Source organism: Mustelus asterias, chromosome 14 (genome assembly GCF_964213995.1).
Source record: "Mustelus asterias chromosome 14, sMusAst1.hap1.1, whole genome shotgun sequence".
NCBI lineage: Eukaryota > Metazoa > Chordata > Chondrichthyes > Carcharhiniformes > Triakidae > Mustelus > Mustelus asterias.
In genome coordinates, this window is record NC_135814.1 from 81,261,582 (window position 1) to 81,280,303 (window position 18,722).

At 42.4% G+C, this 18,722-nt stretch overlaps 1 protein-coding gene across 1 annotated transcript in view; it reads right to left on the bottom strand.

Moving 5' to 3' along the window:
• unc80 (unc-80 homolog (C. elegans)) overlaps positions 1-18,722 on the bottom strand; it is a 505,340-nt gene that overhangs the window by 25,581 nt on the left and 461,037 nt on the right. The window contains exon 61 of the mRNA XM_078227718.1: positions 13,341-13,397. Within this exon, the coding sequence (XP_078083844.1) occupies positions 13,341-13,397 (57 nt within the window). The remainder of the gene's footprint in view (positions 1-13,340; positions 13,398-18,722) is intronic.

Below are 18,722 nucleotides of genomic sequence, written 5' to 3' on the forward strand. Positions count from 1 at the left end.
TTCCAAGTCAGCATGGTGAGTGACTTGGAGGGGAATCACAAGGTGGTGGTGTTCCCATGTGCCTGCTGCTCTTGTCCTTCTAGATGGCAGTGGTGGTGAGTTTGTAAGGTGCTGCCTAAGGAACCTTGGTGAGTTCCTGCTATGCATCTTGTAGACACAGCTGCCACTGTTTGTTGGTGGTGGAAGAATTGAATGTTTGTGGAAGGGGTAGGCATCAAGCAGGCTGCATGGTGTTGAGCATCTTGAGTGTTATTGCACTTATCTAGGCAAGTGAAGAGTAGCCTTTGACTTGCTCTGGTAGTCATAGCATTTATATCGCTAGTCCAGTTCAGGTTCTGGTCAATGGTAACCTCCAGGATGTTGATATTGGGTGATTCAGCAATGGTAATGCCATTGACTGTCAAGGGATGATGGTTAGACCTTCTCTTGTTGGAGATAGTCATTGAGCTTGTGTGGCATGAATGTTAATTGTCACAAGCCTCCTCAGTATCTGAGGAGTTGTGAATGGTGCTGAATATTGTGTTGTCAACTGCGAATATTCCCACTTCTGACCTCATGCAGAAGGAAGGTAATTAATGAAGCAGCTAAAGATGGTTGAGCCTAGGACACAACGCTGAGGAACTCTTGAGGTGATGTCCTGGAGCTAAGATGACTGACCTCCAACTGCCACAACCATCTTCCTTTGTGCTAGGTATGACTCCAACCAGCGGAGAGCTTTCCCCGTGATTGTCATTGACTCAGATTTTGCTAGGGCTCCCTGATGCTATACTTGGTCAAATGCTGCCTTGATGTCAAGGGCAGGCCCTCTCACCTCACCTCTGACATTCAGTTCCTTTCTCCATGTTTGAATCAAGGCTGTAATGAGGACAGGAGCTGAGTGATCCTGGTGGAACCCAAACTGAGTGTCCATAAGCAGGTTATTGTTGAGTAGGTGCTGCTTGATAGCACTGTTGATTACCCCTTCCATCACTTTGTTGATGATCAAGAGTGGATGAGAAGGTGATAGTTGGTCAGGTTGGATTTGTTCTGTTCCTTGCATACAGGACATACCTGGGCAACTTTTCACAATGCAAGACAGATGCCAGTGTTGTAGCTGTACTGGAACAGCTTGACTAGGGCTTGGGAAGTTAGAGTCATAGAAATGACCTCACCGGAGGGGGCCATTTGGCCTACCTTTCCCACGCTGACCCAAACACACCCAGGTGTCCTTTCGAATCCCATCTTCCTGCACACAGCCCATAGCCCTGCACTTAAGGTACAGATCCAGGTATTTTAAAAGAGTTTAGGGTCACTGCCTCCACCACCAATTCAGGCAGTGAATTCCGGACACACAACACCCTCTGCATAAAATGTTTTTCCTCAACTCTCCTCTAATCCTTCTGCCGCTTAGCTTGAATCTATGACCCTTGGTTTTTGAACTCTCTGCCAAGGGAAACAGGTTGCTCCTGTGTACTCTATTTCTATCCCTCACAATTTTATATACCTCAATTATGACACCCCTCAGTCATCTCTGTTCCAAGGAAAACAACCCAAATCTCTCCTCGTAGCTATAATTCTCCAGTCCTGGCAACATTCTAGCAAATCGTATCTGCACTCTCTCCAGAACAATTACGTTCCTCCTGTAATATGGTGACTAGAACTGCACACAATTCTCCAGTTGTGGCCTCACCAGTGTCTTATACAGTTCCAGCCATATATCTACTTCTTTATTCTATACCTCTGCCATTGAAGGACAGCATTTCATATGCCTTCTTTACAACCTTACCTACCTGTACTGCTACCTTTAGGGACCTGTGCTCTTGCACATCTAGATCTCTCACTCCATCTACCCCTCTCAGTATATTCCCACTTATTGTGTATGCCCTTTAACTGTTTGACCTCCCTAAATGCACCTTACATTTATCAGACGTGAACTCCATCTGCCACTTTTCTGCCCGCTCCACCAGCCCATGCATATCATTTTAGAGCTTACAGCTATCCTCGACACTCTCTACCACATGGCCAATTTTTGTGTCATCTGCAAATTTCCCAATCGTGCCCTCCTTGTTCAAGTCCAAATTGTTAATATAATAAAACAAACAGCACGTCTCCAAACATCGAGTGCTGAGGAACACCACTTGAAACACTTTCCATTCACAAGAGCAGCCGTTGACCATTACCCCTGTATTTCATGTTACTCAGTCAACTTTAGATCCAATTTGCCCTGTATCCCATGAGCTTTTTTACTTTTTTGACCAGTCTGCTATGTGAGACCTTGTCAAATGCCTTATTAAAATTCATACAGACATCATCCAAAGCACTACCCTCATCAATCCTCCTTGTCACTTCCTCAAAGAATTCAATCAAATTGTAAGGCATAACATTACCTTCACAAAGCCCTGCTGACTATCCCTGACTAGTCTATGCCTTTCTAAGTGACAGTCATTTGATCTCTCAGGATTGATTCTAACAATTTTCCCACCACCGAAGTATCATTCCTTTCCTTTTTGAATACAGAGTCAAAAATTCATTTAAAATTCTTCCCATATCCTCTGCATTTTCACCCAAGTTTCCTTCTTCATCTCTGATAGGTCACATTTTTTCCTTAACTATTCTTTTCTTCTTTATATATTGGTAAAACATCTTTGGGGTTTCCTTAATTTTGCCTGCTATTATTTTTTCATGCCCTCTCTTTGATTTTCTTTCTTTTTACTTGATCCCTGTACTTTCTATACTCCTCTACACTATCTGCGGTGTTGAGTTTTTTGTGACTATCATAAGCTTTCTTTTTCTGTTTAAACTTCCCCTGTATTTTTCTAGACAACCATGGGAATCTAGATTTGCCATTCTTATTTTTGCAGGGGGCATGTTTGCTCTTTATCCTAAGGATCTCACTTATTAGAGCTTCCCATTGGCTTACTACTGATTTATCCTTTAGCAGTCTTGTCCAATCCATCTCAACCAAATCACTTCTGTTTTGTAAAACTTGCCTTTCCCAAGTTTAAATTTTTTACTCCTGATTTATCTGTCCTTTTCCATAATAATACACATCTAACCGAATTGGCCTCATTGTCCCCGATAAGGTCGCCCACTGTCACTTCACCCAATTGCTCATCTTCATTTCCTAAGACTAAATCAAGAATTGGGTCTCCTCTCATTGGACTTGTCACGTAATGTTTAAAAAAAATTTCTTGGACACAATGCATGAATTTTTCACCCTCAATGCTCCTTATATTGTTTGAAACCCAGTTGATATTGGGATAGTCTCCTACTATTGTTGCCCTCTTATTCCTACAGGCAGAAATTTGTCTTCATATATGTTCTTCTATCCCCTTCTGACTATTTGGTGGTCTGTGGTATACTCCTATTAATGTGACTGCCCCTTTTTTTATTCCTAAGCTCAACCCATAAATCCTCATTTATTAACCCGTTTAGTATATCATCCCTTCTCGTAACTGTAATTAATTCTTTAACCAATAATGCTATCCTCTCCTATTTTGTCTCCCACTTTGTCCTGCTTGAAAACTCTGCATCCAGAGATATTGAGCTGCCAATTGTGCTCCTCCTTTAGCCAGGTTTCCATTATAGAAACTGCATCCTACTGCCATGTGTCTACCTGTGTCCTTAGTTCATCTGCTTGTTTATAATACTCGTTGAAGTACAAACAGCTCAACCTCGTCAATTTCCTTTGCTGGATGCTTTTTAACCCTTATTTCCTTTATCTTTCTGAGTCACTGACTACATCACTAACTAATGTTTTACTTCCCTTTTCCTGATCTGAATCTGACCTGTCTAAGCCTACCCTTTGGTTTCCATCCCCCTGCCATACTAGTTTAAAATCTCCCTAATGGAACGAGCAAAAGCCCCTGTGAGGATATTGGTCCCAGCCCTGCTGGGTGCAACCCGTTTGACTTGTATGGGCCCCACATTCCCCAAAATTGGTCCCAATGCTTCAAGAATCTAAACCCCTCCCTGGTACACCATTTCTCCAGCCACATATTCATCTGATCTATCCTTACTCCTGCTCTAGCTAGCACACTAGGAGTAATCCTGAGATTACTACATTTGAGGTCCAGCATTTTAATTTATCTCCTAACTTCCTATAATCAGCTTGCAGATCCTCATCCCCTTTCTGGAGCACATGTCTTCTGGACTAGTGCTGGAATATTGTCAAGGCCAATAGCCTTTGTAGTATCCAGTGCCTTCAGCCATTTCTTGATATTACTTGGTCTGAATCGAATTAACTGAAGACTGACATCTGTGATGCCGAAGACTTCCGGAGGAGGCCGAGATGGTTCATCCACTCGGCACATCTGGCTGGAGGTTCTTGTGAGTGCTTCAGTCTTATTTTTAGTACAGATGTGCTGGGCTCCTCCATCATTGAGGATGGGGATAATTGTGGAACTTCCTCCTCTAGTGAATTGTTTAATTGTTCTCCACTATTCACGGCTGGATGTGGCAGGATTGCAGAGCTTAGATCTGATCCGTTGGTTGTGGAATCCCTTAGCTCTGTTTATTACTTGCTGCTTGTGCTGTTTGGCACACAAGTAATCCTGTGTTACAGCTTCACCAGAGTGACACCACATTTTCAGGTATCCTGGCATACCTTTCTGCACTCTTCATTGAACCAGGGTTGGTCACCTGCCTTGGTATTAATGGTAGAGTGAGGTATGCCATGAGGTTACAGGTTGTGATTAAGTACAATTCTGCTGCTGCTAATTGGCTCACAGCACCTCATGGATGTCCAGTCTTGAGTTACCAGACCTGTTCGACGTCTATCCCATTTAGCATAGTGGTAGTGCCACACAACACGATGGAGGGCATCCTCAATGTGAAGATGGGACTTTGTCTCCATTAGTGTTTAAAGTTTATTTATTAGTGTCACAAGTAGGCTTACATTAGCACTGCAATGAAGTTACTATGAAAATCCCCTAGTCGCCACACTCCAGCGCCTGTTCAGGTACACTGAGGGAGAATTTAGCATGGCCAATGCACCTAACCAGCATGTCTTTCGGACTGTGGGAGGAAACCGGAGCACCCGGAGAAAACCCACACCGACATGGAAAGAACATGCAGACTCCGCACAGACAGTGACCCAAGCCGGGAATCAAATCCGGGTCCCTGGCGCTATGAAGCAGCAGTGCTAAGCACTGTGCCACTCATCAAGGACTGTGCAGTGGTCATTTTTATTGTCATGGATAGATGCATCTGCAGTAGGCAAGCTGGTGAGGATAAGGTCAAATATGCTTTTCCCTCTTGTTGGTTCTCTCACTAATTTCTGCAGTCCCACTCTGGCAGATTTGTTCTTTAGGACTCAGCCAGCTCAGACTATGGTAGTGCAACCAAGCCAGTCTTGGTGATAGACATTGAAGTCCCCACCCAGAATACATTCTGTACCCTTGCCACCCTCAGTGCTTCCTCCAAGTGGTGTCCAACATGGAGAAGTACTGATCATCAGCTGAAGGAGGTGGGTGCTGGGGGGGGCGGTCTGTGGTAATCAGCAGCAGGTTTCCATGCCCACGTTTGACCTGATGCACAAGACTTCATGAGATCCAGAGTCAATGCACCACTGTATCACCTGCCACCTCTGCTGGGTCTGTCTTGACCAGACTGTGAGTCAGTTCTCTCAATTCTGATACAAGCTCCCAGATGTTGGTAAGCAGGACTTTGCAGGGTCGACAGGGTTGGGTTTCCCTTGTCGTTTCCAGTGCCTAGGTTGATACCAGGTGGTCTACCCAGTTGCATTCCTTTGTGTTTTCTTTGCAAGGGTTAAATACAACTGAGTTGCTTGCTAGGCCATTTCACAGGGCATTTAAAAGCTTGCTGTGCATCTGAAGTCACATGTAAGCCAGGCCAGGTAGGGACGGCAGTTATCCTTCTCTAAAGGACATTAGTGAACCAGTGGGTTTTCCCAACAATTGACAATAGGACATAGTCATCAGTAGATTTTTAATTCCAGATGTTTCATTGAGTTTTTAAATTCCATGATCTGCCTTGGTGGGATTCAAACTTGGGTCTCTAGAAGATTACCCTGGGTCTCTAAATTACTACTCCAGCGACGACCACGGTGTCACCACTTCTCCCTTGAATACCCACTTTCAACATCTGAAGGGTTACTATTGACCAGAAACTGAACTGGACTAGCCAAATACTGTGGCTACAAGAACAGGTCAGAGGCTAGGATCTCTGTGGTGAGTGCTCACCTCCTGACTCCTCCAAGCCTGTCTACAAGGTACAAGTTACAAGACATGACTCCAGGATGCTATTTTGACTTGATGGTTTCAGGGTGAATGATGTCACAGAGAAGCTGCAGGACATTCTCTTGTGGAAGGGTGAACAGCCAGTGATCATGGGTCCACACTGAGACCAATGACACAGGGAGGAAAAGGGACAGGGTCTTGAAAGTAGATTTTAGGGAGTTAGGAAAGGAATTAAAAAGCAGGATCTCAAGTGTGGTAATTTCAGGATTACTTCCAGTGCCATGAGCTAGTGAAAATAAGATTAGGAAGATTCAGCAATTCAACATGTGACTGGAGAAATGTCCCGGGTTCGATTCCCGGCTCGGGTCACTGTCTGTGTGGAGTTTGCACATTCTCCTCATGTCTGCGTGGGTTTTCTCCGGGTCCTCCGGTTTCCTCCCACAGTCTAAAGATGTGCGGGTTAGGTTGATTGGCCAGGTTAAAAATTGCCCCTTAGAGTCCTGAGATGCATAGGTTAGAGGGATTAGTGGGTAAATATGTGGGGGTAGGGCCTGGGTGGGATTGTGGTCGGTGCAGACTCGATGGGCCGAATGGCCTCCTTCTGCACTGTAGGGTTTCTATGAAATGGAGTAGGAGAGAGGGCTTCAGATTTTTGAGCCAACTGGGTCTGATTCTGGGAAAGGTGGAATCTCTACAAGAAGGACAGGTTACACCTGAACAGGGCTAGGACTAATGTCTTCATAGGGAGGTTTGCTAATGCCATTGGGGAGTACTTAAATTAGATTGGCAGAGGATGGGAACCTGAAGGGAAATTCAGGGTGGAGATGAGAAAAATTGGCAATGGGAACGAGAGAAGTATTAATTGATGAGGAGGATACATAAGACACTACTATCAAGGTAAATAGAATACTTGAAGAGTTTGATAGAATTAGAGTAGACAGTAGTAAATCATTGGATGGGATCAGAGTAAGGGGGAAAGTAAAGAAGTCTAAATCAGGGTTAATGCATTTGCATGTGAATGCATGGATTGTGGTTAGTAAAATTGGTGAACTACAGACACAGGTTGACAAATGAAATTATGATATTGTTGCTGTAACAGAGACCTGATTCAAAGAAGGGCAGGGTTGAGCATTAAATATTCTTGGGTACAAGGTGTTTAGGAGAAGCAGTAAAGGAAGAAAATTAGGTGTGTGTGTGTGTTTTTGGCGGGGGTGTGGGGGGGGGGGGGGTGGAGAGGAGATGGGAGGGAAGCGGCAGTTATATTAAAGATGGCATTACAGTACTGAAGAGAGAGGATGTTTCAGAGGGGTAAAGGGTGGAATATCTCTGGCTAGAGGTAAGGAATGAAAAGGGTGCAATAACATCGATAGGTGTTGTATATAGATCACTAATCTGTAGAACAGGTGCAAAGGAACAACTTGCAAAGAAATTACAGACAGTTGCAAGAATTATAGAGTTATTATAATAGGAGATTTCAATTAGCCAAATATAGACTTGGATAGGAATTGTGCAAAAAGACAAGAGGGGCCAGAGTTCCTGGAATGTATTCAAGATAATTTTCTGCAGCAGTATTTCTGGTCCAACAAGAGGCAAGCACTGTTGAATTTGGTTCTGGGGAATGAATTGGCCCAAATGGTTCAGATAACATTGGGAGAGCATTTAGGGGACAGTGACCATTGTATCATATGGTTTAGGTTGGCTATGGAAAAGCTCAAGGAGCAATCCAGAGCAGGGATAATTAATTGAGGGAAAGCCAACTTTGATGGGCTGAGAATGCATTTGAGTCGAAGGAGTTGAAGTCACATGTTGAAGGAAAAGATGATGGCTGAACAATGGGCTACTTCCAAAGAAAAGTGATTGCAGGCAATGTTATGGTATATTCTCTTGAAGGGAAAAGGTTGGACAAGTAGATGACGAGAGAAATAGACTAGAAGATGAAAAGGAAAAACTGCGTGTATAACAGATGTCAGTAGAAAATACCATTGGGAACACAATACAATGGAGAATCACATTAAGTATAGAAGGACCAGAGATGAAGAGAAAAAACTATTAAAAAAAACAAGGAGAGAGCAAGGAAAAGGGACTAGCAGCTAACATAAAAGAGAAACCCAAGGTTTTCTGTAAGCATATAAATAATAAAATGGTAGTAAAAGAGTAAGGCAGAATAGGGATAAGAAAAGAGAACTTGTGCAAGGAGGCAGGAGAATAGTGGAGGTTTAAATGAATACTTTGCATCTGTCTTTACAAAGAAAGAAGATGCCACACAGACTGAGGTGAAAGAGGAGGTAACTGGTGTACTAGAAAAAATTACAATTAAAAAGTTGAAGGTGTTAGAATGGCTATCTTTAATTAAAATTGATAAGGTAGGAAGACCAGATGAAATGCATCCAAGGGTACAGAGGGAAGTGAGGCTGGAAATTGCAGAAACACTAGTGATAATCTTTCAGTCTCAGGCTCAGGCTAATGCCAGAGGACTGGAGAATTATGCATGTTACACCCTTGTTCAAAAAAGGGTGCAAGAATACAGCTGGCTACTACAGACCAGTCAGTTTGACTTCAGAAGTAGGGAAACCTCTGGAAACTATGGGTTGGGACAGAATCAATAGTCACTTAAACAGATGCAGGATAATTAAGGAAAGCCAGCACGAATTCATTAAGGGAAAATAAGTTTAACTTGCTGGAGTTTACAAAGGAGGTAACAGAGAAGGTTGATAAGGGCAATGCTGATGAAAAGGTGTATATGGATTTTCAAAATTCATTTGCTGCAGTGCCACACAACAGACTTGTGAGCAACATTCTAGCTCATGGGATAGAAAGGAAAGTAGACACTTGGATAATTTTTTAAAAATTCATTCATGGGATACGGGCACCGCTGGCTGGCTAGCATTCACTACCCATCCCTAGTTAGAACATAGAACAGTACAGCACAGAACAGGCCCTTCGGCCCACGATGTTGTGCCGACCTTCATCTGAAACCAAGATCAAGCTATCCCACTCCCTATCATCCTGGTGTGCTCCATGTGCCTATCCAATAACCGCTTAAATGTTTCTAAAGTGTCTGACTCCACTATCACTGCAGGCAGTCCATTCCACACCCCAACCACTCTCTGCGTAAAGAACCTACCTCTGATATCCGTCCTGTATCTCCCACCACGAACCCTATAGTTATGCCCCCTTGTAATAGCTCCATCCACCCGAGGAAATAGTCTTTGAACGTTCACTCTATCTATCCCCTTCATCATTTTATACACCTCTATTAAGTCTCCCCTCAGCCTCCTCCGCTCCAGAGAGAACAGCCCTAGCTCCCTCAACCTTTCCTCATATGACCTACCCTCCAAACCAGGCAGCATCCTGGTAAATCTCCTCTGCACTCCTTCCAGCGCTTCCACATCCTTCCTATAGTGAGGTGACCAGAACTGCACACAATATTCCAAATGTGGTCTCACCAAGGTCCTGTACAGTTGCAGCATAACCCCACGGCTCTTAAACTCCAACCCCCTGTTAATAAAAGCTAACACACTATAGGCCTTCTTCACAGCTCTATCCACTTGACTGGCAACCTTTAGAGATCTGTGGATATGGACCCCAAGATCTCTCTGTTCCTCCACAGTCTTCAGAACCCTACCTTTGACCCTGTAATCCACATTTAAATTTGTCCTACCAAAATGAATCACCTCACATTTATCAGGGTTAAACTCCATTTGCCATTTTTCAGCCCAGCTTTGCATCCTATCTATGTCTCTTTGCAGCCTACAACAGCCCTCCACCTCATCCACTACTCCACCAATCTTGGTGTCATCAGCAAATTTACTGATCCACCCTTCAGCCCCCTCCTCTAAGTCATTAATAAAAATCACAAAGAGCAGAGGACCAAGCACTGATCCCTGCGGCACACCGCTAGCAACCTGCCTCCAATCCGAAAATTTTCCATCGACCACCACCCTCTGTCTTCGGTCAGACAGCCAGTTACCTATCCAATCGGCCAACTTTCCCTCTATCCCACACCTCCTCACTTTCATCATAAGCCGACCATGGGGGACCTTATCAAACGCCTTACTAAAATCCATGTATATGACATCAACTGCCCTACCTTCATCAACACACTTAGTTACCTCCTCAAAAAATTCTATCAAATTTGTGAGGCACGACTTGCCCTTCACGAATCCCTTAGAGGGCAGCTGAGAGTCAACCACATTGCTGTGGTTCTGGAGTCACATGTAGGCCAGACCGGGTGAGGACGGCAGGTTTCCTTCCCTAAAGTTAATAGTGAACCAGATGGGGTTTTCCGACAATTGCAATGGTTTCATGGTCAAAAGTAGATTCTTAATTCCAGATTTTTTCTTATTGAATTCAAATTCCACCATTTGCCGTGGCTGGATTTGAACCCAGGTCCCCAGAACATTAGCTGAGTTTCTGTATTAATAGTCAAGCAATAATACCACTAGGCCATCTCCTCCCCTATTGGCTGAGTGACAGGAAATAGTGATAAATGTTTATTTTTCAGATGGGAACTGAATCTCTGTTCTATCCTCTTTATCCTGAGGAACAACATGCAGCTGAGAAGAAAGCATGGTGCTGCCCGGTGCCTGTTCGATGGGCCGAATGGTCTCATTCTGCACTGTCGGGATTCTATGATTCTTGTTCTTCATCAAAGCTGCAAGAAAGAGTTGCTAAAGCTGCTCCCATGCCATAGCAGCAGGTAAGTGCAGTTGAAGGTGAGTACTTTCCAAGAAGTTAACAATATCAAGAAATGATATCGCTCTTTGAGAGAGGAAATGCTGTCCCTCACCTGACCATGACGGCAACTCTCCAGTTGCACTGATCAAAGTTTTATCACAGCTTGTCAGTTTGACTGAAGAAGTGCTTCTCATTCTGCACTCACCTTGTGAATTGCTGCCAGGTCAGGAAACAGGTGCCCTGGTTGATAAATCCAGAATTGAGTGTTAAGAGTTAGTGACTTATTTGAATATTTTAACTTTTGACCTGTCTGCTGCATGGACATCCTCCCCTTGCCTTCAGTCCTGCTACAATGAAAATTGAAAGAGGCCAGGAAGATGTCAAAATCATCATCTGATACAACTGTTAGGACATTCAACTCTCTGCTTGCACGCAGAGCTGCCTCCCTTTGCCTGGAAAAATTGCACCACAAGATTTTCTGGCCGCCCTCACCCCAAAACCGGAAAATCCTGCCCGAGGTCAATGGAAATTTGCATGGCCCCACCCCCCCCCAAACCACCCACTACCATTCCCATGGCAGGCGTGACGGGAAAATTCGGGTGGCAATGTTTGATATGGCTAAAAACCCTTTGGACCACTAGCTGGTCACTTTGTTCACTAAGACAACAATTTTTGAGTCTTGACAAGATTGTATACCCAATAAAACCTGATGAATTGTATGTCAGAGTGACTAATGAAATATGTTCTATGAAGGGTTGAATCAAGGAAAGCACCCACAAAAGTTGTGATTGGAAGGTCTGAGACTGAGTGTGGTAGATTTGAGTAATTGCAGATAAAATGCACTCAAATGCACATGATGTAGCCAAAGATTTTTTTGTTGTCTTTGTAATTAAAGTCACGTTCAAACTAAAATTAGAGTTTGAGGTATTCATCCACTCAGCAGCATTTTGTTAAGTAACTTCAAAAGAAGGAAGAGCTGTTAGACAAAAGCCAAGTTTTTTTTTAAGTAATACTTTGGAGTGATCAAGAGTTGCTGCAATGATTATGATACTGTATGTTATGAAGCCCAAAGGATCAATAGGAGATGAGGCAGAATATGCACACAATTGCCTATCATTTATATAGCCCATTATTAGAGATGATATGTAGAGTAGTTTGTTAATGATATAATTCTGTCAAGATGAATGACTGGAACATTCTGAGCTGGTTTTTCCTCTGGTAGAATCATATCATAGAATCATAGAATCCTACAGTGCAGAAAGAGGCCATTCGGCCAATCGAGTCTGCACCAACCACAATCCCACCCAGGCCCTATCCACATATCCCTGCATATTTATCCACTAACCCCTCTGACCTATGCATCCCGGGACACTAAGGGGCAATTTAGAATGGCCGATCAACCTAGCCCGCACATCTTTGGACTGTGGGACTAAACCGGAGCACCCGGAGGAAAGCCACGCAGACACAGGGAGAATGTGCAAACTCCACACAGACAGCGACCCAAGCCGGGATTCGAACCCAGGTCCCTGGAGCTGTGAAGCAGCAGTGCTAACCACTGTGCTACCGTGCTGCCCATGGTACTGGAATAGATCAATGTAAAAATCAAATCAGGAGCCCAGTACACTGGATTCTTCCCACTTTCCTATTATGCACTGCCACATGTGTTGCATGCTTAAAAGCATGCATGTAAATAGATGTGCATATATTTAAGTGAGGTGATAACGTAATGTCATGCACCTCATTTTCCATCATTATAGCTTTATTACCGCTCTCCTTGACATTATAGGCACAAGAACAATAGCTTTTGTAATGCTTAGATCCAGCACTAAATATAAATTTGTATATTAGTATGATTTCAAATGTCTGCTTCATTTGTACATACATAGTTGATAAGCCTTGTAGGAAATGTAAACAATCTGAAAGATCAAAAGGTTTACTTTGCTTTAAGAGCATTAACGTTTGATAACTAATAATACACCGATATTCTGAAATTTCATCCAATTACCTTGAGGCGCTTGGCAACATTTTAGTTTTCTCTTAATTGCAGTGTGATCTTGCGTAACTTAAATGAATATGAGAATTTTTTCAGTAGCAACAGAGATTGGTCATTATAATGAGTGAGCCTTTATTATTCCTTACCTTTTTATGCTATTATGTTTTATGCTACACCTCCACCTTCACCATCAAAGACTCAATTATTTAAAAAGCTGAGGCATGTGTGCACAAGTGAACATTATGAGGCTATGGGTTGATAATATTAATTAATGGAACATTTTCATGACATATCTGATTTTCAATTAAATCACAGGTTCCACAGACAAAAAAGTACAAAATTTATGGGAATATAGACAGGTGAATGGAAATATGGTTTTTGTTTGGAAAAATCAGATGACAACTAAATAACAAGACTTGTTAAATGACAAACAAATGTATTATCAGGATTCCCAGCATGTACATTGACATAAATGCAACATTACACTGTACCTAGAAAGGTTAATCTCAGCAGCCAGCCCCTGGGATTCATCGAGGACATTGGGTTCGCTGCAGGGCAGGGAGATGAGTATTTAGGGAAATGAAGCATGCCTTGTCCACAAACAGGGCAATTCACAAGGTGACATGCTGTTCAACAGCATGCACTTACTATACATAGCAAAAAATCAACACAGACTTATACTGGTTTAGGGACTAGAAGTTCAAATTAAGTATAATGTTTAAAATCACATGAAAAACTCAACACATTCCACATTATTCTACAATCCATGAGGAAAATTTCAGTTACTGAACTTTACAAAGAATGAAAAGAAAATGTGGTTAATTGAAGACAAAATCCTGCTTTGCTACATTCAAGAACTAGCTTTTCCACATAAATGGGTTTCAGTGATCCATTTATCCATGGTCTGAAAGCTAAACACAAAGATTGCACATTGTTTAGCATACCAGAACTACAAATTAAGATCAAATTTCTCAATACCATTTTTGCAAATTACAATGCAATTGTAAGGTGTGGGTCTACACCCACAAACAGCCCTGAGTGAAGGCGAGCATGAGAAAATCAGGGTGAGACAATTCAAGTCAGTTTGATTTCTTTCAGCAGTTAGTTATAGAGCAAGGTGGACAAAGCTGGAGAGTGGGCCATCTCGCCAAGCAATGATGCATGATATAGCTTAGAAAATAACATTTTAAAAAATGGTGGTAAAATGTCAGAATCACATTATTGCTTTAGTTTTCAAAATAGACTACACCAAACATTTGAGATTTTTATGAGAAACACTACAAAGTTTTAAAAAGAGCAGTTTCAAATGCTGAATCTGCTGATATCATTCTTACTATAAATTAAAACACGTGTATTCAATTTTATCCTTAATATTACTGTTAGCTGATTCCATTAATCTATAAATATTTTGATCTTTTACTTGTCATTACTTACCTTATTATTTTGATTGTGAATTTGTTAAATACACTGTTTGATGAATAATTAGAAAATGAATACAATAAGGAAATTATGCTATGATTGCCTGCATTTCAATACATTCCGATTTCTGCCATATCTAAATAGAACAATAATGAAAGGAAAGTTTTGTGAATGGCATAAATTAGAGGCAGGGTGAGGTTCTTGGATGTGGACTCCTGCTTGAGAGCCCACACAATCTGAACTGCTCATTTCAGTGAGCTAACTGAGGGAGGAAAGTGGTGAGCAACAGGGTCAGGAGAGGGAAGCATGAGCAGCAAAGCTGGGGGAGGGAATTTGAGTGACATTCAGAGCCTTCAAGATGCTGCTATAATTCCAGCTCTCACAACTCCTCTTCTTCACCCTCCTCCACTCTCACAATTCCCCCACCTCACTCTCATGACTTATGCCCACCCCACTTCTCCCTCCTACCCACTCAATCCGGGGTCATATCAGTATAGAAGTATTAAAATGAGGTCAAGTCGGAAAAAGTTTGGCAAGTACTGCTTTGGACATACCAACTGCTATTTTCAAAGCTTCAGCCAATTAAAAACCAGGATGAATACTCATGCCAAATCAGGATTGGTGTGTGGGCTCCTGACCATGGGAGGCTAATGGGATGCTATTCAGAAACCAGTGGTTGGCACTCCCAGCAGCAGAAGTGGGAGCTGTTGATGCAAGGATTCAGACTAATGTAGGGAAGTTTATCTTCCTTTTAAAACTGACAGTTGCCAGGCCATGATCCTGAGCTCATCACATTAGCCTGGAAAAGCCCACATTGCCAACTGGAAATTTCAATCCCAGACCACGAGTCAGCCTCTTTCATATTGGCTCAGGGCTGGGATTGTTGTGGAGAACCAGCACAGAGGCTGGCAATGTCACATTGTGCGCCTGCCCAACTGCTTCTGACAGGACCTTGACCTGTTATTAAAATGTAGCCCATACTGTGAAAAGGAATATCAGAGGTTGTACCCCAAAGTATAAACATGTCCATGTTTGGTGATACAGCTAGTTCCTAATTTTCAGAGTCCACAGCAGAAATGGCAGAGGGCTGAAAGCAGATCACAGTCTTAGAAATAATATGTGGGATGAGAGGCCACAGTAAAAGGAGAACTGCAAGCAAATGGAGTAAGGCTCCTAATGTTAAAAATAGGTTGCTATTACTTTTGACCCCTGTCTGAGTGGAAAATGAGTTTGGCCAGTTTTAATCCAGTGGGCATGGGTTAAGAACTCAAAAATCTTATTGGTAAAATCACTGAAACATAAATGCTTTAAAAATGTCCCAGAGCTACATTGGGAGTGGTCTTTGAGGTGCCTTCATTCCAAGGTTTGGGTTTAAGCACATTACGGAAACAGAATAGTGAGAATTTCACACTGTGTTTAATGGCTCCATCCATCGGCCAAAAAGCTGATGGCAAATGTAACAATTTCCAGGAGCCCAGGCAGTGATCAAATATCAATCAGGAGTCAACTGTCTGTCATCAAGGCTCCCTGTCTTTAATGATGAAGATCTTGTTCTCAAGAGCTGCTGGCCAATCAGAGAGCCGGCAGCTCTGCTGGCAACTCTTCAATCCCAGCAGTGCCACCAGAAATTGTGGCCACTGCTGGATCTGCAGGTGGACCTTTAGCAGCAGCCATAGAGACCCCCAATGAAAAGTGAGTGAGGCAGACTTGCCAAGGCCAATCATGTTGACCCTCTAAAAGGGTGGAGGAGTGGGAAGTGGGAGGAAGTTCTCATTGTGGAAGGTGGGATGGGGTTCTTCCAGTGGAGATGGGGTGGCATTTGTCATTGAGGGAAAGGTGGGGTGGGTCACTCTATGGGTGGAAATTCCTGTGCACCACGGGAATCTTAGTGGGCAGGACATGGTCCATTCAAAGGTCCGTTGATCTCGGGCAGGATTTTTCAGCCTTGGGGCGAGCACAGCCAGAAATTCCCACCCTATGAGGTGCAGGGGACAAAGTCATGAGCCTGTCTCCCCCACCAGCCAACAGTCAGGCTGCCAGACCTCAGTGGCATGCCTGGCCCCTCCCCATGCTCAAATTGTGCTCCACAAGAGTGAGAATGCTTAGTGTTGACACCTTGTGCAACAGTGTTCCATTCTCCAGCACCAATTTCCATCACCTAAATGAACATTAAAAACAAATCACATCAAAATAAATCAAAGGGACATTAAATAAATTTGCATTCAAACTTTACATAAAGAGCTAAGTGCGGACATTCAAAGTGAATGTTGTTAGCTTAGTTTGAAATGTCCTTGTTATTCATATATGTTGATTTTTGCTGTTGCTGTTGTCAACTTTGTCATTTTAATATTATTTATTGTCCTTTTGCAGTATCCAACTGGTCCCAAAGTCATCTTTATCATCTGCAATTTGGGAGGTCACCTTTGTTTGACGGGATTGTGAGTTCTTGAAATGCGTTTAGCTTAATAATTGTACCTACTGCTAATTGAACAGAGTACAAGAGTGAAAATAAGGATATTGTGGTAATCTTACATCTGCAGACTGTTGGATTCTTTGTAGAGAACAAAAAACACAGCAATTAAAATAATGATAACTACCCTCCTTAATAAAAGGCAAAATTGAATGAATGAAAATAGAGCTACCTTTCAACACCACTTCAGTTATTGTTTAAGAAAAAGCACAAAAAACCTATTTTAATGATTATTTTAAAAATGCATTAAAGTAAAAATGTAAAAATCTCTGACAGTGTAATTCTCTCTCTGCAGTGAATGTACTGAGTGTCAACCTGCATTACGTGCTTGAGTCCCTGGAGTGGGATTTAAGCCCAATGGCTTTATGATTTTGAGCGCTAACAACCGAGCCATGGTTGATTCCTAATATATTGGTTTTTCGCCACCCTTTGAGTCTGAAAAGGCAATAACTCCCTGCACCATTGTTGAAGCACACAGACACACAGAAGTGTGCCATTGGCCATAGTAATCTGCATGATAAAAATGTGTGTGCAAACAGGGCAATGCCACTGATTATATGAATCATTGTGTGGAATATGTTTGTATAGATTTGAATCATGCATGGAAAAATATAATGTTCACTGGGTTTCAGACTCAAAATACTGCCTTATATTGAACATGTATTTTAATGAATTTACCCACAAATCTAATTACAAGGTCTCAATCGCTCCAAATGTAAAACTGCACAGAAGGCCATAATTATACAATGGAATATTAGCCCAGCAAATTTAATCGAAAGTTTCTCTCTCTGTTATTTCAACAGAGATAAAAATAATTGGATTCAGACAGTGCTAAGATACTGCTGAAAAAAGGAGAGATATTTTGTCAAAGATTTTCATCTTGCACTCATCTGGACAATTCACAAGAATGAAGGAATAAAGGGAATAAAGGGATTAACAATTTATACTACATGAGAATAGCGTTGATTTGGTTGATTGGCAAATGGATTCTGGTTGAAGTGTTGTCATGGAGAATGCATCAGTTGACGGTGACTGACAGTTACTGCCAAGCATAGTTTGAAATTCAAACCAGCAGTTTAACTCTGATTGGTCAAGGAATGAACCAGACTATCACTTATTTTGTTTAGTTGAAAAAGGCATAATGTGGGTCCATGTTTTTTTGTCTGCAAAGAACAGAGCCCTGTGTGTTAATATATGTAGTTTCCAATCTTAAATTGGTTGTCACCAGAATTTTTAGCAAATTTATTTAGTAAATATTGTCCAATCGTGGAATCATATCTAATGTTGGACATTGTGTTATCCATTGTGCAATAACGGACTGGTTGGGTACGATCTGTGCCTTGCCCATTGCAAACAGCAGAAAGGACGTGCCGTTTGATAAGATACGCCAGTTTTTAGGATGTACTGCCTACATATTGAGCATCACACTGGCACTGAAATTCATATAGCACGTTACACATTGTGCGATGGGTAGAATGTCTTTTTGGCTTGACGGCAGCATCCTGTTAGAGGTGAATATCACTTGTAGCAGCACAAAACAGCTCCACCTGTTGCTCAAATATTTGAAATACCTTTCCCTTCCTGGATAATCTGAGGTAGACTGGGCTTTTTCAGGGCTGAATGTGATGGCCTTAGGCCTGTTCATGAGTCTGTGTGATATACAGCGCAGAATGATCTGATCGCTGCAGCTATTATCGTGCAGGATGCCTTTGATGTGTCTTATTTCAGCATCACGCTTGGATGGTGAACAAATGGTTCAGACCCCATTTACAAGGTTGCTCATAAGGGCAATCGTATAGCACATAGACCTGTAAGAAGCCCAATCCGTGCATTGACCAGTGAAGATAGGCTAGCGGTAACCCGTGGTCGAGAACCCCCTGGCAGATTTGTCAATTAGAATGTCAAGGAAAAGGAGTTCATTTGATTGCTCAATTTCAAAGGTAAATGTGAGCACAGGATGTTGCCCATTGAGACCTGAAAGGAA